The following is a 21599-nucleotide window of genomic DNA, read 5'->3' as shown; positions in this document are numbered from 1 at the left end:
ATGATAGGTTTCTTTTTTTTGTGAGTTTAAAACACTTAAAAGCACCATTTCGAAACAAACAGATCGTTCCAATCGTCTTGAAAAAATCTACAGTGATTTTTATGGGACGGAAAAAACATAGTTTCATAAATAAACATAAGAAGTACAGTTCGACTCCTGGTGACCAAAATACAAAAACGATGGACTCCTGAAATGAAGTGTGGATTAAGAGATATAGCTTAATGTTGTATTTTTACGGTGTTTTCAAACATAATAACCATAAATGACTCAAATGATTCCACAGTCGACTGAGTGTAGAACGTAAATATAATTATAATGTATCATTATTCTATGCTTGTGTCGCCATCTATCCCTTATAAAGTTAACAATTGATTTTCTTATGGCAAATTGTACTCGAATTTCTGAATCATGTTATCTTTTCTTGGGACGTTTGAGTGTGGAATCAGTCTGTCTTCAATTTGAACTTAGTTGCAGCATAATATCCAATAGATGTTTAAACCTTTTGCTAGGATTATTATTATTATTATTTTTTTGCTGAGAAAGGAAGAGAAATATGAAACTGGTACACTATGTTTTCAATTTAAGAATGTCGTTAATCTTTTACAAATCTAATTATCTCAGCCATATAGTATCCGAGCTACATTTTGGTTATTTTCTGAAAAACAAAGAAGGTATGTTTAAACATTGCTTATCGACCTTCTATTCACATAAATTATTTTACTTGAAAGCCAACATGTTAGGTGTTAAGTCCAGTTTATTGTAGTTATATATATTTGAATAGCTAACATGAAGTGTTAAGTCCAGTTTATTGTTGTTACGTATATTTGAATAGCCAACATGAAGTGTTCAGACCAGTTTATTGTAGTTACGTATGTTTGAATAGCTAACATGAAGTGTTAAGTCCAGTTTATTGTAGTTATGTATGTTTGAATAGCTAAAATGAAGTGTTAAGTCCAGTTTATTGTAGTTATATATGTTTGAATAGCCAACATGAAGTGTTAAGTCCAGTTTATTGTAGTTACGTATGTTTGAATAGTCAACATGAAGTGTTAAGTCCAGTTTATTGTATTTACGTATGTTTGAATAGCTAACATGAAGTGTTAAGTCCAGTTTATGTAGTTACGTATATTTGAATATTCAACATGAAGTGTTAAGTCCAGTTTATTGTAGTTTTTATGTTTGAATAGCTAAAATGAAGTGTTAAGTCCAGTTTATTGTAGTTACGTATGTTTGAATAGCTAAAATGAAGTGTTAAATCCAGTTTATTGTAGTTACGCATGTTTGAATAGCTAAAATGAAGTGTTAAGTCCAGTTTATTGTAGTTATATATGTTTGAATAGCTAACATGAAGTGTTAAGACCAGTTTATTGTAGTTCCGTATGTTTGAATAGCCAACATGAAGTGTTAAGTCCAGTTTATTGTATTTACGTATGTTTGAATAGCTAACATGAAGTGTTAAGTCCAGTTTATGTAGTTACGTATATTTGAATATTCAACATGAAGTGTTAAGTCCAGTTTATTGTAGTTACGTATGTTTGAATAGCTAAAATGAAGTGTTAAGTCCAGTTTATTGTAGTTACGCATGTTTGAATAGCTAAAATGAAGTGTTAAGTCCAGTTTATTGTAGTTACGTATGTTTGAATAGCCAACATGAAGTGTTAAGTCCAGTTTATTGTATTTACGTATGTTTGAATAGCTAACATGAAGTGTTAAGTCCAGTTTATGTAGTTACGTATATTTGAATATTCAACATGAAGTGTTAAGTCCAGTTTATTGTAGTTATGTATGTTTGAATAGCTAAAATGAAGTGTTAAGTCCAGTTTATTGTAGTTACGTATGTTTGAATAGCTAAAATGAAGTGTTAAGTCCAGTTTATTGTAGTTACGCATGTTTGAATAGCTAAAATGAAGTGTTAAGTCCAGTTTATTGTAGTTATATATGTTTGAATAGCCAACATGAAGTGTTAAGTCCAGTTTATTGTAGTTACGTATGTTTGAATAGCTAACATGAAGTGTTAAATCCAGTGTTTTGTAATTACATATATTTGAATAGCTAATATGAAGTGTTAAGTCCAGTTCATTGTAGTTACGTATGCTTGAATAGCCAACATCGGATACATGCAGATAAACAAACCTTTTATATTTCAATAACCGTTACGTCTTACTCAGTTTTGTCACTCTGTGATATCTTTAAAATCTATTTAAATCTATTAACTGTGTATGACAAATTTATGTATCTTATATTCAAAACAGCAAAAAAGATCCATATACTTCTTATTCACGACACATGTAGAATTGCAGTGGGTTGTAATGTGTTAAGCCATAAAATCAGAGAACCAATTAATTATCAGTTACTTCTTTTTTCTTCTATACCTGCCAACTTGAAGGCGAAATCTAACAATTAATACATAAAAATAAATAAATCTCGTTGGAACAGGAGTATTGGTGTTTTTCTCCCATATAAGAAACTCACAAAAACAAAACATAATTTTTCCTAACACAAGGTTGTTTCTGCAGGTTATTCAAACAAGAGACCTAACCCGGCACGTGTATAACAACTTGGTGTTTAGCCTCTACAAGTTCTAGGCTATATCTTTCTATATAAAGAAAAATACATTGTAAAACGACAAGATATTTTTGTGAATCTATATATCCAGCTTATTTTCTACATGAAGCCTTCACTTGCTTACATGTGAAACAGTCATGTAAATATGATTAATTTTTTTGATATTCTATTTCTTTTTCCTTCAGCACAAAATAATGAACTCTTCGAATCAGCACAGCTCGCTACTGGACCATAAAGGTAAGTTGACATTCATGACCTTTGACTATAGTTGTTCAAGTGATTCTTTGGTTCCTAACTTTCCTATTAACCTTTAGCATATAGTAGTGAATTACAAGGCATTTTATACACTTTATGTATCACTTTTTCTCATCATAACAGAATTTCCAACTATCACTATGACTTTTGTAATTCCCGGCTCCTCCAGTACCTTTCTTTATACATCCAGTGTTATCGATCTGCGTTTCTGCAAGGGATCTGTAACAGCTGTTTTTGAACTTCCTCATACAGATGCAACTAACTGAGCTGGAACATCCATGTGACGAAATTGGGAAGAATGTGTTTGACACGTGATTCATCGTATATGTCTTCTCAGAACGACACAAACTTAGTATTATAATAACTCAAGACATATGAAGTAATAGATATCATGTGTCAAAGCCATTAAGGACATTAACAAGAAACGTGAAATGTATAACACAAGAACATCTGACCAAGATTATAAAAATAGAAATCAGAAACAAAGTTCGATAAAATACTATATATTTAAATGAAAGAGAACATATATGATATTTTTATACCTCATTCTGCCATTAATATTTTTCCCATTATATATATATCATCATGAAAATAACATTACTTTCTTAGTTTCATCATTTACTGATGATTATAATGATCATGGTCCTACATCCTGTATAAATTCACGTTTCATGTGAACGTATTTGTTTGTCCATAAACTCCTTCTTCAGTTTCGGAGTTTTCTTGGCAGGCAGGATAAGCAACCAGTGTATGATAGAGGTCTAAGAATATGTTTTCAGTGTCTCTGAACCCATATCTAGAATCGAATTTTGTGCTCCTGGCTCTTCTCGGGATACGAGAGTGCTATGCTTGAAACTATATTCACACCTGCACTCGCCAACTAACCGAACCAAACTTGACACATGTACTCAAGTACCACAGGCAGGTGATCTAACGGGTTTTTTGTTGTTCGGATACTGGATAAAGGAGTAACTCAATCGATATATTAATGTCTCTGTAAATCATGAACATCGCAACTGAGAGCATATATTTTATGCTAGTTATTAATAATGACATTAACAAAATCACCATGATCTTATTATAATAATCATGACATTGATATACTGATAATGCCATTACAGCAATGACCGTAACGTTACTATAATGATAAATGACTTTAGTGCACTGACATGATATTATTATAATGATAATAACCACATTAAACTAATTATGTCATCACAACAATGAATAATTAAAACCTAGTTATTATTGCTTTGTTCACCAAAATATATCACAACTAAATGATGATAACTCACAACAAATCGTTGTGAACTTTTGTTTAACGTCAACAACGTATGTGTATGCATGTGTGTGTGAGAGAAAGAGAGATTCTTGAAATGGTTTTTGATCCTTGACGAAAACAAAATTCTAGAATTACTAAGAAAAGTTCTATCAAATCTCTTATTGTTCAAAAATCAAACTCAGTTGATACACACACTAAAGTTCGGGCCTTTCTCGTAGCAGTTATGGGATGGTTTGATGGTTAGGAGTCTCAACTGCCGGTCATCAAACATGGTCGCCCTTTCAGCAGTAGGGGTGTTATAATGTTACAGTCAATCCCACTATTTGTTAGTAAAATAACAATCTAAGAGTTGGCGGTAGGTGGTATTAACTAGCTGTCTTCTTTTTAGTCTATCACCGCTAAATTAGGGACGGCTAGTGCAGATAACCCTCGAGTAGCTTGACGTGAAATTCAAACAAAATAAATAAAGTTTCTTGTAGAATGTGACTGCTTACACATGAATTTGAATGGCTCATTGATATTCCTTGAGTTTTGTAGATATTACCGTGTCTTCTCCACGTTAAACGTTATGATGAAAAACATTACAACAATGGATTACTAGTTTCTTAGTTGCGGACTCGATATTTTATAAAATATTAATATCAATAAATACACCTGATTTAATCTATTAATATCAATTACTACACCTGATTTAATCTATTAATATCAATTACTACACCTGATTTAATCTATTAATATCAATAAATACACCTGATTTAATCTATTAATATCAATTACTACACCTGATTTAATCTATTAATATCAATAAATACACCTGATTTAATCTATTAATATCAATAAATACACCTGATTTAATCTACTGGCATTTCATCTGTTTTCTATTTATGGATTCGATTCTAAAAAAATAATAGCTTAGTTTGGGTATTGACATTTGAGCTGTATTCTCGTTCAGTACTTTATAAAATAATAATAACAGTAATCACACCTGAGTTTGTCTTCTGGCATTTAATCTGTTTTCTATTAATTAACCATATATTTTCTAACGCATCACAGTTAAGTTTGTGTACTGACTTTTAACTATTTTCTAGTTATGAATTAGATATCATGTAAGCAATAACAGCTAGTTTTATCTACGGACACTAAATAATCAGAGATTTTGTTTCTCTACTGACATTTAAACCTCTTTCTAGTTACAGAGCACACAGTTTACAAACATCCAAAGCATAATTTTTCTATTGATATTTCAGTCGTTTTCTAGATATGATCTTAATATTTTGAGTTTGTTTACTGACATTTCAACTGTTTTGTAGTTATGACTTCGATGTTATATAAAAAATCAGAGTTGAGTTTGTCTACTGTCATTTCAACAATTATCTAATTACAGACTCAATGTTTCATACAAAAACGAAACAATACTTGTCCGCTGATATTTCAACCATTTTATAGTTTGGGATTCAATATTTTATAAAAGTGATAAATGAGTTTGACTCCTAGCATTACCAACATTTTCTACTCAGGGACTTGATATTTCATAAACAAATCACAATTGAATTGTTTACTGACAGTTCGACAGTTTTCTAGTTATGGATTTGACATTTTATAAACAATCGCAACTGACTTTGGCTTCTGACATTACAAACATTTTCTAGTCACTGATTAGTTTATAAATTAACAATAACACTGGAGTTTGTCTTCTGGTAATTCAACCTTTATTTAGTTATGGACTCAACATTTCATTAAACAATAATCAGAACTAAGTTTATTTCCTTATACTTCGACCGTTGTATACTTGTGAACTCGATGATTTCTAGTTAAGGACTCGAGGTTTTATTAAACAAAATCACAACTGAGTTTTCTAATGACGTTAAAAAATCACAGTTGAGTTTGAGTTTTAGCTTTGGAACCAAGATTTCATAAAGATAAAATAAATAATGAAAGTTAAGATTGTCTACAGACATTTCAAACGGAGTTGATATTTTATGAAACATATTACACCTGAGTTTGTATACTGACATTTATACTATTTTCTAGTTATGGATTGAATAGTAAAAACAAAAAAGGAGTTTATCTACTGACATTAAAATACCAAAGCTGACTTTGCCTACTTACAGTTCAACCATTTTCTAGTAATGGATTTGATATCTTATAAAAAATCACATGTTAGCTCATCCATTGACATTTCAACAAATCTCTAGTTATGGAGTAGATATTTTACAATAAAAGTACAGTTGACACGGAACACTGTAATTTCATTTATTTTGTATTTATAGAATCAATATTTTGTATAAAAAAAAACATCTAAGTTTCTCTACTGTGATTTCAACCATTTTATGGTTAAGACCTTCTTTACTGACATTTCAACTGTTTTCTAGTTATGTACTCGATATTTTATAAAATAATCACAGTTGAGTTTGTCTACTGACGTTTCAACCATTTTATGGTTAAGACCTTCTTTACTGACATTTCAACTGTTTTCTAGTTATGTACTCGATATTTTATAAAATAATCACAGTTGAGTTTGTCTACTGACGTTTCAATCATTTTTGTTGTTGTTATGGACTAGATATCTTATGAAAATCTACATCTGAGTTTGTCTGTTCTCATTACATTCATTTTCTTTTTATTGTTACATCGGAAAATTTGTAATAGCCTGAAATTGAGTTAAATTGTAATTGAGATTTATAGTTAAATAAAAGCCGATATATATCCAATTTATGATATCTGCCAACAAGATTGATGCATACAGTTTTCTCTTTTAATACAAATATGTTTTAATATACAAACAACAATACAATTTACAATATCAGTTATTACAAATAGTTATTACAAACAATGACGATTACAATTTGGTTATATTTATAGGCGTGTGGTGAGTTTCTCGAAAATTCAGATTACGTAACAATACAAAGCTACAATGGCGTTTACGTACACACATATATTGTTGATTCTTACAAATGTTTAACAAACTTACAAGCCATACAAAGTCTTCTTTCTAGTCTAGAACTTCCTTGATGTCTTATCAAGGGTTCACGATGAGCGAGCTAATTTGGAGTTGATGTAGGTACAATTCACTTAATAGGAAGCTAGCTAGTGCTGTGAAATTCTCTGATCACACGCCAATTTTTCCTACTGGTGAATGTTAGGTAATGTTTTCGTAAAAGTACTAACGTCCGATGTGAATCCACTGAAGTTAAATGATTTGTAATGTTCGAAATCTATAAACGTTCCTGGTCAAATATCTGAAGTTTCCCGATTTATAAGCGTTAATCACAATTATAGCTTACGAAGTTTAAAGCACACCAGTTACAGCAACCCAATAATAGATACTCCTCTTTTGGCGCGTCGTGTTGGTTATATTTATAGGCGTGTGGAAAGATTTTCGAAAATTCAGATTACGTAACAATACAAAGCTACAATGGCGTTTACGTACACACACTCGAGAATCTTCTACAACTTTAGAGAATAGGCGTGAGTTTCCCGATACATGTTTAACAGTATGCGTTATATATACATTTCTAAATATAGATTTAATTTAAACAAATATCGATATTGAAATAAATATGGAATAATAGATCCGTCACATTACGAAGTCAACATTTTATAAACAATCACATCTGTTTTTCTCTACTGGCATTCCAACAGCTTCCTGGTTATGGACTCTGTATTTTATAAAAAAAACAACCACATCTGCGTTTGTCTACTGACATTTGTATAATTTTCTAGTTACACCAATGAATGACTAGTCAGCGACGAGAATTTCAACATACTTTAATATTTTTAACTTAATGATGTGTTGCATGTTTGCGTGACACGGCCGACCAGCCTGCCGATGAGAAGCATTATTATCACGTGACCTTTCTGGCGGGATGGGTTTATCAGTTTCTTACACAAAATTGACTAGCGAATAAAAAAGGAAGCAGTTACCTGTTAGTATAAATAGTCTTGTTGGTGTAATACTGCGTCATGAATGCTTCCATTGGTTCATCAAAAAGTAAGTTATGTTTAATTAAAAAAATATATAAAAAAATCTTTCTCTCTCTTCAATTCTCAAGCTATTCTGCCTTGCTTTTAGATTACCACTAGAGATCAGAAGAGAGTAGAGTGCGCTGCTGGACATTCAGACAGCATACTATCTTATCCACTGGCTGAGTTAACGCCAACACTTTGATACCTTATGATCTTCACTATTTACATAACGTTTCCTAAACTTAATTAGATTAGACCGTGTCCTTAGGTTTGATATTTTGCTTATCTAAGCCAATACATCGTTAGAAGAGAATAGAAAACGCTGGAATGTTGTTATGGAAGGGAGGGAGAGAAAAGAAAACCTGTGCTTAATTAATACCGAATACATGCGCGCATTATCTTCGTTTGGTCTGTGAACGAACTTTCGTCAGCCATCATGGCCGCCTCTAATTGAACTGCACGTTTACCGAACGGACGTACCGCATAGCCTAAGACAGTTTCGATTTTAAAGCGTTATCGTTGTTTACTTGCCCCTGCTTTTAGTGAACAATATTTAGTTTCACAATTATTTATCCTATAAGTAAAACAGTCTCTTCTGCTTATGCACATTTATTTATCTTAAAATTGATTTGGTTTCATTAGTTTCTCATGAATATATCAATCTATCGTTATATATCCGTTGTTGTTTACAACCACTCTAAACACACACACACACACCTCTCATTCACAGAATATATAATTGTTTGAAAACTCAACTTTAAGATACGAGTATCGACATGTACTATGTTTGACTCAGTAGTTAAACTTTTAAGAGAGAGGAAACGGCAATAATGCATCCTGGATTAAAACTGATGTATATGTAATGTGTCATTTATCTCGCTATATTTACAGTTTTTAGTTAACAAGTTATTTACAGAAAGCAAATGTTAAATAGTGTAATCCAAAAATTACATACGATTGGTGAAGTTGGTTGTGTAAATTTGAAAGTGACTAAATCCTTTATCGAGCGCTAAAGGTCAGTATCATAACTTGAATGTTTTAGATATCACAATTGTTCGGTGATCAGCAATACTGTGTTGAAGTCCTGGAAATATCAGTTATTCATTAATACACGTCCAAAGTTTGAATCTTCATTTGGTGTTAAGCGCAAATCTACACAATGGACTATCTGTGATGTGCCCTCGTGAGTATCGAAACCCGATTTTTAGCTATTAGACTTGCTGCTGAGCCACTGGGTGGCGAATTTGTAGAGACAGAACTTTGCTGTTACAAATTAATCCATCGTAGTATAGAGGGCGTGATAACCTGAATCGAAAACAACCTCATTCTTTCTTCAGACTGTTATTTTTGAGTATATAACAAAAATTTTATGTTGCATTTGGACCGATAAAAACAAAAATAAATGTCAAAAGTAAGCTCTGGTCTAAGTATTCCTTAAGCTTTATTTTTTTAAAGACATTCGACTCGCACTTTGAGTGTGGCGAGTTCGAATCCCGTCCTCGAACATGCTCGCTCTTTCAGTGTATGGAGTGTTATAATATAATATTTACTGGTAAGTAATAGCCCAGGAGTTGGAAGTAGATGGTGTTGCCTTCCCTCTAGTCTACGACTTTAAAATGAGAGACAGCTAACGCATATAGACCTCGAGTAGCTTTGCGCGAAAGTAAGAAAATTAAATTAACTATATAACAGAAAAAGAAAGAAATAGAAACAAGCGACTTAAGTTGTTTCTATTTTTAATTTACACGCGTTCATGGTTAATGTTTAACCATTTCTTACGAACATATTACGTTATATGAATCAATCACATGTAGACTTAAAAGTCTGCTTTTTATATTGTTTGTGTTTTACAACAAAATAATCAACATATGACACTGAGCTCTAATTAAAAATGTTTATTTATCATTTTAGTTCAGAATTAAATATAATCAAGAAATGAAGATTTATTATTTTAATTCTAGTCGGTAATTTACTGTGATGCATAGAGATTCAAAAATGTAAAATAACGATTACGATTACTATGCTGAAGTCTTTAATTGTATTGCTGTTAACTATATTTGATTCGATTATTCTTTTGTTACATTACTTAATTTTTTAAATTAACCAGTCTTCTATTCACTATTTATATTGCTCCCACAGGATGAGATCAATTTTATTTACTGCATCAAAATGTTATTTTTTCTTCTTTGGACAAATAACGATCAGTCATTCGCATTCTAATCTTAATCTTGATTCAGCTTAAGCGTGAATACGGATATGATGTATGCCAGTGAAACATCAATGTACATGATCACTTGAACAGCTGTAACACATAAACAGAAAGTTAAATAGTGTAATCCAATACAATGCAATACAGTAGTGCTTTAAAATTATTTCTCTTCTCACTGATGCTGAGGTCGTATGTTAAAGTTATATATTTGTGTATACTACAAATATTAACAGAAACTAAAACTTTTATCACACACAGTATACCTGATACGTGTGTGTGTTAGTTCTTTCTGATTTTGAGCTTTCATGTTTACATATTCTTTATGTATAAACATATCTGGTTAATACACACGCATATGTAACGATTGCAGGAGTGTGTGTGTATTCACATATAGAGATATATCCCTCATTGTTAACTTCAGACTTCGATCGTCTCTACTATATAAATTCCTCGGAAGTACCAGTAATATGGTGTTGTGAGGATGTACTATAACCGCCGTTAGAAACAGTGGCTCATGGTACGTGTCGTGTACGAGTCTTTCTCTCTAGTGGCGTGGTTACGACATAGCGAAGCGTGCAGGAAAGGGTTATACTAGCTAGTTAGATGTGCAGAGACTGGGAAACACTGGAGCACTGTACTGTAGAGTAAGAGGCTGGTGTGGACAGCTGCAGATCGGCGGCCGCTGCTTCAAGTAGATCAGATAGGGTGGGGGGACCATCGATTCAACACTCGCAACTATTCAGATCATTTTGTCATTCAACAGTGGGTGAGGACTATGCAACTCTGCAGACGTGTTTCTCCTGTCCGCGCGCCATGAAATTCTGGTCAGGAAGTAATCTAAACTTTCACGTGTTAGGAGGAGATGGACATTCGACAACGGCCGCCTGGCCTTGCCTGCGCTACCCCAGTTATCTCGCTCTTCAAGTTGAGGAGCTTGCTCTTACAGCCCCGTTACAGACCCCATTCCGCTCATGGTGAGTACAAGTGACACAAGTACATTTGTGTTGTTTACTCCTCGAAATTTTCATTCACAGATAAAACCCTCTCTTGCTGTTTTGTGTCCGATATTTTCTTCATGTATAAATTGTCATTCACCGATAAAAAACCCTCTTCCTATTTTGTGTCCAATATTTTCTTCATGTATAAATTGTCATTCACCGATAAAAAAACCCTCTTCCCGTTTTGTGTCTGATATTTTCCTCATGTATAAATTGTCATTCACCGATAAAAAACCCTCTTCCTATTTTGTGTCCGATATTTTTCTTCTTATATAAATGATTGACAAAAATAATATATCTAGAATATAGTTTGCCTTAGGACACATGTATCATTTTCAGCTCATAAAACTTGTAATGAAGTCGAAGTTTTTGTTAATATATGAGACGATGCATATGCCCCTCCCACTACCCCACACGGGACTTTGTTTCACCTGACAAGAACAGAAACTAAACACAGTTGTAAAACTGAGGAACATTATAGATGTAATTTGTCAAATTATCCTTGCTACATCTGAAATTACTATGTACGATTATCTGGAATATATTCGAAGCGAATATGTGGGATAACATAGAATATAACTTGTGAACAAAGTTTGTCTCATTCAAAGTAAATACATAAAACAATCTCTAATATTCTGCTTGTTTTAGTCGAAGTGGAATGTTGTAGTAATATTAAACATAAGTTTAAAATATTTTGTGTTATGCGAAATGAATATGTATGGTAATGTGAAATATAACAGTAAAATACAATTTATCTCATTCGAAGTAAATTTGTGGTAACCTAGAACTTAAGTTCTGAAATGTTGTTTGAAGTAATTTTGTAAGGTAATCTTAAACATAAGTTTAAAATAATCTTTGTCTTATAAAAAAATTAGATGATACTATGTTTAAAATTATACAATATAAAAGTTTTGACATCTAGTTTGTAATAAGTATTTTACACAAGACCGTTGAATTACGGTCGAATATATCCTAACAGTCAGGGTACCCAAACGCTGAAATAATACACTCTAATCTTTATGCGTAGAAACGTAAGAAGAAAATATTTAATTAGTTATAATGATGGCCAGGTTGATTCGCCCTAAGTACATAGCTTACTCTAATAGGAAATTAACATTAATTATTTGTCTTGTTCGAAATGAACATTGTATGTTAACCTGGAATAAACATGATGAAACTATATTTATAATGTTATTGCCATTCCACAAAGTTTTCGATTTTATAAGAGAGAATTATAGCAAATGTTTTGTATTTATTCTTGTTTATCGAGTGTGAAACTTCATTAAACTAGATATACGCATAGTGTCAGCTTCCCTTTGATATTTTGATCTTCTTCGAAACGATTACTATATCTCCTGTCAGCGTATCGAACAGTTGAGACAGCTGTTCATTGAAAGAAGAGAAAAAACAACAACCCCAAAACGATCTGTTTGAGAGGAGAAAAATGCAAGGATAATAATTTATTCAAACAAAGAAACGCCATCATGATATGAATATTGTCGTAGAAAGATCGGGGAAATGTTTGTACACAATGAATATTTGACCACGATGAGAGTTTATTATTCTTCGTTAGGGAAATCTTTTTTCTCCCTTGGGAAAAATCTATAAATGTCGCCTTTATTTTCTCCGTATTAACTTGGTCCTGCAGCTTGGCAACTACATATTATATGAACCTCTGCTTGTCACGTGCGTGTCTACCTTTTAAGTCCAATGACTCATGCCAAGGGGTTTGTTCATGAAAACCAATAATGATAGCGATCAAACTGAATTTTTACCTTAATTTATGGTCGATAGAAATTTATAATGTTTCAAGAAAGAGACAAACAACTTAAAGGATACAAAAATGAAAATAGTTCGAATGTTTGGCAGGATGTATAGACAAAACATAGCTACATTTAAAAAACAGATAGACTGTTTGGCAGGATGTATAGGCAAAACATAGCTACATTTAAAAAACAGATAGACTGTTTGGCAGGATGCATAGGCAAAACATAGCTACATTTAGTGTAGACAGAATGAGAAATATTTCGAATGTTTGGCAGGATGTATAGAGAAAACATAGCTAAATTTAAAAAATAGAATGAATGAGAAATAGTTCAATGTTTAGTTGGAAAATATGAAAAGACAAGACGTAGGTACATATAAAATAGACAGAATGAGAACTATTTCTGTGGTTTGGAAGGATGTATTGGCAAGACAATTTAAAATAGTTCGAAAATTAGTTGGGAATAATATATAGAGAAGACATAGCAACATAAACAGATAGAATTGGAAATCTGTGTGTATACACCACCCTTTTTTTATTTCTTCAATATTTATAGTTTTTTCACTAGGTACTTCTTTCTCCTCACCGTGGAGAATTTGACGAGGTACCTAAAACGCTAGAAAGTGCCAACATTTCAAATCGCTTCCCTGTTGTTCAAATATCAGGGCAATAAATATTCACTCCGTAAACATTCATCACGTACTTATTCACATCGATTTTATTCGAAAGCCAAACACGGATCTTTTCTTTAGCAATTATTCATACGTAAATTTAATTATTTTCTGCACCTCAACAAAGCATCATTGTTAATGTAGACGTAAGTGTTTGTACTCACAAAATAAAGAGACTACATCAGTAGAAAAAAACCGAGATAGGTAGCTAGATATATAGAAGTGTGTGACACATTTAGCATCTTGTACGGAAAGATAACTGCTCAACTGCTTTGAAAATTGAATATTTACAAAAATCGTGTACCACAGGAAAAAAATTCTAAGAGAGCAAAGAAAACGGAAACGCCAAAGAAGAAAACATATACAGTTTTTTTATTGTGATAAAAAAGACGCGTGCGTTATATATTAGCTTACCTGTTCTGTGCTATAAGACATTTGGTAGACTGAATAAACACTTTCATTGTAGTGTGTAGGCAGTAGTGGCTGTAAAGGGAGGACGTGAGTATGATATTAATTTGCCTGTATTACTCTATAAGACATTCACTAGACCGAATAAACACTTTCATTGTATTGTGTAGGCAGTAGTGGCTGTAAAGGGAGGACGTGAGTATGATATTAGTTTGCCTGTATTACTCTATAAGACATTCACTAGACCGAATAAACACTTTCATTGTATGTGTAGGCAGTAGTGGCTGTAAAGGGAGGACGTGAGTATGATATTAATTTGCCTGTATTACTCTATAAGACATTCACTAGATTGAATATACACTTTCATTGTATTGTGTAGGCAGTAGTGGCTGTAAAGGGAGGACGTGAGTATGATATTAATTTGCCTGTATTACTCTATAAGACATTAATTAGATTGAATATACACTGTGGTTGGATAACGTAGGACAGTAAAGAAAGGACGTATTTTTAATATTATTTTACCTATTCCGGATTTTGAGAAATTTTCTATATACTCCTAGTATTTCCACTATTGTGAGATATTTTGTATCTTTCTATAAATTTAACTTTTGTGAATTATTCAATAACTTGATATTTTCTATCTTTTTATGAGAAAAACATCATATTTACTAGTATCATAAAGAGATATAGAATATTAAGGAATTCTTACAAGAGAAAAAGGCATAATCAACAACTGTTATATAGGTGGCTTTGATCATGGCAAATGAGCAAGAATAGAGGTTGTTCTTAAATAGGACGAGATAAACAATTTTCTGCAATGCTGATCCTAATTTTCTTGTGTTTATGTTTAATATATATATTATTAGCTGTCAGAAGAGATTATTTGTAAAATATTGGTTGTTTGTTTGTTGAGCTATTTGCTGTGTCTACCACGAGGAATCGAGCCCTGGATTTTAGCATTGTAAGTCCTTAATCTTATCTTCGTCTTACTATGGGATAACGTTGATGGTTTGCACAAACTCTCCACTTTGCACAGCTTTAAGTTTTTTTTTCTAAATTTCTAAAAAGTGGCATATTTCGTGAGTTTTTCTTAGACAAAACTAATAATCCCGTGAAAAGTATCTGAAGTAGTGGTTCAGTAATTCTTTGGCGTTGTTCTCTCGAACAAACGTAGTGATTCTTTGGAGAAATAAACATTCAGAACTATCATTAATTTACGTTCTGTGATAAAAGTTCGTGGATCATGTCTATTTGTATTTCTGTCTTTACAAGTACTCTTCGAAAGGTTCTATGTAATAGAAATAACGAGAGTTGATTTAGTGAATCAAATTTGTTTCTATGCAATGTTGCCAGGTTATTGTATCAGTGATTAACTTAGTAGAATTTCCTCGTAACAGGTTGCAAAAGTGTAAGAAAGGGAACACTGTCTTTTTTTCTGAAACTTCCAGAAACGTTTGTTTGTACATATCCACAGGAATCGTTGGTGTGTCTGAGGTGTCAGTCACGTAACTCGACAAAACTGTCTGTTGTTTTCTTTTTATTTCTATATGTATGAAAATAACTAAAATTGTGATTGAATTGATATGTGAACACGTTATGCGTTATACCTTTCCTCTGGAATAAGATTGTCTAAAGATAAACATCATACTTAGAACAGTGTGTAAATCTAAAATTTTGTTTTATGAATTATTAAAAAAAACCATAAAAGTCATAATTTTAATCACGTTGTCGGTGTCAAACCTTATTTTAAAAAAAATTAAAAGCAAACAATTAGCTGTTTGAATATATCAGTGTTTTTTTCTTGGGAATCAATGTTTTTCACTTAAAACACACAATAAAGTGACATCACTGAAAGTGCTCTCTGTATGTAACAGAAACTTATTATGAATTGTTTTATCCATTTCAAATTCATCTGCATTTCGATGCTAATAATCACACATACATTCCTGTGATAAAACTTTGTGTTTCATCTGATATACACGTAGTCTGGGAATTTATTTCGCACAGTTAACTAAGGAGAAATACTAAACAAAATTATTTATGATTGTTTGCAATATATATAAAGACTTTAAATTCGTTATTTTTTTCATACTACAGTATATATATATATTGTTTCGAAAAGAGATCAGAAAATAATTTGAAGTGCATAACAAAAACTATTTTGTAAACTCGCGTGTTGTAAAGATTGGTTCAATCGTTGTTTACCCTCAACAACCTGTATCTATAGAGTAAGGCTTGTACCATTATTTTTAGTTTCTCGACCCTCCCCCGTTACTTTGTTACGTACATGTGTCAGTAAATCTTTGTTCTTGTGTTCTTTATACGTAATCCCACCATCTTCTCTAGTGAAATATGTACGTACAAACAGAAGGAAATTATCTCTTCCATGTCTCCTAAAGAAACAGTACTAGCTGAAGGATCTAAAGGGATCTCTGTTAATTAAGTAAATAGAACACCCGCTGTAGTCTTTCAGCCTTAAAGTTCCGAAGTTAGCAGTAAGGAATTCCTGGATTATTCATCTCCAAAAACAATTCACAATTCAACAGTTAAATGTTTCAGAATCGGTAGAGTATTTTTTGGGTATTCCAGAACTTTAATTAATAAATTGTTGTTTTTACTACTTTCTGTAACTTTCTTTTACCTTATTGTTGGTAACAAAATCATATGATTTTTTTATTTATTTTAGAATAACAGCATATTACGTATATGTTAGATAGATTTTTGGAAGACAGTATTCTGAGTAAATTTTAAGAAGGAGAGAAGTATATACCCACAATACTTTGAATACACCCATACATATAAACACACACAGTTTTCGGCCAGAAGCTTACTCTACAGTATTGTATTACAGGTATGTTACTATTTCACCTCAGGTCAAAGTGTTCGAAATATATATAAGTATTTGTATTTATGACAAAGTCACAAAAGTTATCTGCCATAATTTACACTACCTATCAGAGGGAAGGCAGCCAGTCATTCTTATAACGCATCCACAGCTTAAAGTGCAGGAATATTTTGAGGTATTATACGGATTCGAACCCGGCTCGCCAGGTCTGAAATCCAGAGCTCCCCATAGGGCCAACCCGCGCGCTATGCATATAAGATATTCAGCTATGTTCTTTACATCTGATTCTTGCATAACGTTAAGGGTAGACGTGTTAAATATAAACTTTTTATGTGTAAATTACATTTTTCTCTACATATTTAGTAGACAAGTGAGTGTTAAAATATTGTAAACCCAAAATATGTAAGATGCTTAGATAATTCATATTATCTTGCATAAGATACAAACTCTTTACATATACTGCAGTCACAGTTGGAATATCTCATAACTGTGGATTGAAATCCTGAACTTTTAAATATTCCAAGGCAAATTCAAGCGTATGTAATTCACGCAGTTAAAAACTAAATAAACTGTTTTAAGCTTAGACTGAACATTTCTCACATTGTCCTGTGTTTACCTTCTCAAGTATGAAACCTACCCTACACATACATATGTAATAACTACATTTCCCTTTCACTTTGTGTAATTATCAAACATAAATAGTACTGTGATTTATATGCAAACATATCATAATTAAAGTTTATGAATATATCATGGTTTTATCACTGAAATCTATACTGTACGGATGACAAATACAATTGTTAAACTTGTTTGTTCTGTGTGGAAAAAGTTGAACTGCACACTTCAAAACTTGTACCTGACAACTTTCAACAACGAATTGAATTTATTTTATCCATCCTGTCTGATCAAAAGTCAGAACACACACTACAGAACCTGTACTTCACGACATCCATAAACAAACAGCATTTTTAACACTCGATGTGATAATGTATGAGCAAGCTAAAATACACATTTCTAAACTTCTATCACATAGAACAAGTTTTTTTATTCTTTCATATAGAATAGCTTGACAACAAATAAGAACACTCAAAATAGCACCTCATAACGTCCATCTGTTTCTTATTTTCATGCTGTGTGAGTCAGTGTGACATTACAGCAACAAGTCAAACAGAACACACATACACTTCAAACCTGTACACCAATAAATTCTTTCCCTTCTTTATTGTTTCCATGTTGTGTGATATTTCAGCAACAAGTAAAACATAACATACTTCAGAACCTGTACTTCCATAATTGCAATGTTGATAGAGTCTAATTTCTTAGCTGGCATAAAAGTTGGTGACAATAAATGTTTTGGTGTTTTCCTTCATAGTCATAGAAACGGTTGACGTTAATGTGCGATTCTCTATGACTTTAATGTCTTTCAAGTATTAATATGATATTTCTATTTGCATGCACAGGCCCTGGTAATGCAATGGATGAGGCCCGATCACCCACCATGGAATCCCCTCATCAGCTGCAAAACATGTATGGTAGTCATGGTCACCGAAACAATAGCAGCAGTAATAGCGGCAGTCCACCAATTTCCACACATACGCCTTCCAACTCTATGTTAGTGGTTCCTCAACCCATAAACGCTGTAGGCAAGAGTCCACCAGGCCTGAATACCGCTAATGCTGCTAGCAATGGTACCGGGCGGAAGTATCAGTGCAAAATGTGTCCGCAGGTGAGGAAATATATATATATATTTATATATAGACACGAAAGATTCAATAATTATGAAATGACTAAGTTATTACATAGATCAATTGTTTATCTTATGCTATCGTATTACTTTAACTTTTTTATTAGGCTCATTCTCCGTTTCGTAGGAAGATACATAATGTGCACATAATTTTTGTTTAAGTCGAAATAGCGAAGTACATTTTTTACAGCTTTATATGTATATATATGTATATGTGTGATTGTGAGTGTGTGCATACATTTTGAAAACATTCTTCAATCTTTCACCGAATTTAGTGCTCCTAGGTATTAATGAAGGAACTTTCGTGTATTTATAGTTTTGTATCATATCCATATAAAAATACCTTGCTGAGGAATTGGTTCTTCTGAAATATCGATATGTTTGTGGTTAGCTCATGCAGTTGAGCTAAAATTAAAGTCTGGCTGAGCTGTATTAAACCAGCTAGCTGGAGATAAAGTTTGACTGGCATGGCATGGCCAGGTGGTTAGGGTATTCGCCTCACAATCTGCGGGTCGTAGGTTTGAATCACAAAAAATGCTCGCCCTTCCAGCCGTTATAATTTGAAGGGCATCCTATTCGTTGATAAAAGTGTAGCCCGAGAGTCGGCGGTTGGTGGTGATGACTAGTTGTCTATCCTCTAGTCTGTCGCTGCTAAATTAGGGACGGCTAGCACAGATAGCCCTCGAAATTCAACACAAAGCCAAATAGTATTAAACCAGCTAGCTGGATATAAAGTTTGAATGAGTTGTATTAAACTAGCTGGATAGAGTTTAAGTTTGGCTGATCAGTAATCAACCATCTAACTGGAAGTTAAAAATTCACTTAGCTGTATTAAATCAGCCAGTTGGATTTTACGTTCGACTGAGATGTATTAACTCAGCCAGCTGGATTTAACGTTCGACTGAGCTGTATTAAACCATCTAGCTGGAGTTAAATTACGCTTAGCTGTATTAAAGCAGTTAGCTGGATTTAACGTTCGACTGAGCTGTATTAAACCAGCTAACAGGAGTTAAAGTTTTACCTAGCTGAAGGAATTTAGCACCAGCTGTTCTCCTTCCATCTATGGATAATGTATCGCATTATAGGTGAACTATTTGTATTATTGATAGTCATTTTGTAAACGAAAAGTGTTACCAAATGTCAGCTAATGTATTTAAATTCAAGTGTTGTTTCTGCCGATTTTATTTCACGCTGTCTGGACTATGTACGGATAAACTTTCTATTTGTACACTGTATACGTAATATACTGACACAATATAGTCCAGGAAAACGCTAACTTTACTGACCTGTCTTCCGTTATACTTGCCTATGAAACTTTACATTATTCAACGATAAAATTTGTTAGCTGAGTTGAAATGTTTATGTATATTTCTGATGATATCAGTTGAATTAAAATGTTGATATATGTTTCTGATGATATCACTGGTTATCTGAGTCGAAATGTTGATATATATTTCTGATGATATCACTGGTCAGTTGAGTGGAAATGTATATTTCTGATTTTAAAATTATGTCTAATGTAGCAACATTATGTAGAACATTTAAAGAAAAATAAAACTACAACCCGGGATTGTAACCTTAACCTCAGTTATTAAATTATTTAAAAAAAAATCACACTTCGAAAGAAATTTGTTTATTAACTCTCTAATAAAAAACACACCTGTCCCACGTATAAGTAAGCACGACAGAAATATATAATCGGCACAAGGTTGTTAATAAGGGGAATAACTCTAGTTGCGTGTTCAATATATCTTATTGTTTTTCACATACTTTTTGGGCCTTATTAGCTGTCCTATTTCACTACTATTTACAAATAGTCAAAAGGAGAGGTACAATGGCATGCCAATTTTCAATTAATCACGTGTCTTTTTTGTTTCTTTCAAAAACCAAAAAACTATCTCAGACTATCATTGCATGTAAACAGGGCCAATTTTGTATGTATGTGTATATACATAATATAATCTATACAGTAACAAATACACCTGTAAATTAAACAATATGTACTCAATACAAAGTTAAGCTAAGAGAATGTGTATGCTGATCCAGATAAGTTGCCGTTTAGTTCAAGAGAAAAAGTTTTAAATAGATGATCAAAAAACTTTTTTATAGTTCAGTTTTGTGATTATTACTATAAGCGATTAAATTACAAAATTAATTGACGACTGGTACTTGTTTGTCCTCTCCTACCCACAAACCCCACATCTCGAAAAAAAAGAATTAAATAAAAATTTTGATGTAACGGTTAGCTTTTATAATTTATTTGGTAAATACATATCGTGTTATGTGATTGACCTGAAAGCTATTTGTTTGATACTTGGAATGTTTCGTATGGTAGTAGTACACTAGCGTTCGTGGTCTACTTATGCCGAGAAAAGGTTTCTCTGTTGTTATTGTTTAGACATTTATTGTGTAGCCCGCTCCTGAATAAAATGTATTGGAATGTCTTCTTTCAGGTTTTGTTTTCGTTACACGTGTTTTGTTTTGGGTTTTTTTTTACCCATTTTATTTCGTTGATGCTCTGTCCATTGTTGAATCTGTCTTGTTTTTTTGTGGTTTTTTGCTAGCTTATCTCACCTGGCCTTAATTACATTAAATTGTTTTTAGTATTTCTTCTCGAACAGGCCACGAATTTTTTTTGAGCCTAAAGCTAGATCTCAGTGTGCCAAATCTAAATGACAACCTCATATAAAGCCGTTTTATCTTAAACATAACTGCAGATGCTTTAAAATGCTAAATATATCTTATTTAGACATAAGAAATATAATAATATGACAATAGATCAAATATTCTTTGAGTAGAATTAACTGTTTGTCTACTTGGTTTTGTTTCTTATAACATACTGTATTGTTTCTTATAACATACTGTCTTGATTTCCCGGCATCTTCATGAAC

General features: G+C 32.5%; 1 protein-coding gene across 3 annotated transcripts in view; it reads left to right on the top strand.

Annotated features, from left to right (window-relative positions):
* The first annotated feature begins 10759 nt into the window (after positions 1 to 10759).
* LOC106459506 (zinc finger protein rotund-like) overlaps positions 10760 to 21599 on the top strand; it is a 168318-nt gene continuing 157478 nt past the window's right edge. For 2 of the 3 annotated variants that reach the window (XM_022386007.1, XM_022386006.1), the window contains exons 1-2: positions 10770 to 11251; positions 18425 to 18690. In XM_022386007.1, coding sequence (XP_022241715.1) covers positions 11140 to 11251; positions 18425 to 18690 — 378 coding nt within the window. In that variant the 5' untranslated portion in view covers positions 10770 to 11139. Of the gene's footprint in view, positions 11252 to 18424; positions 18691 to 21599 lie in introns of all 3 variants that reach the window. The other variant, XM_013919132.2, reaches the window with a different exon arrangement.

This window comes from Limulus polyphemus, unplaced genomic scaffold (assembly GCF_000517525.1).
Source record: "Limulus polyphemus unplaced genomic scaffold, Limulus_polyphemus-2.1.2 Scaffold619, whole genome shotgun sequence".
NCBI lineage: Eukaryota > Metazoa > Arthropoda > Merostomata > Xiphosura > Limulidae > Limulus > Limulus polyphemus.
Note: the sequence above shows the minus strand (reverse complement) of the source record. Positions and strands in the feature narration are given on the sequence as shown.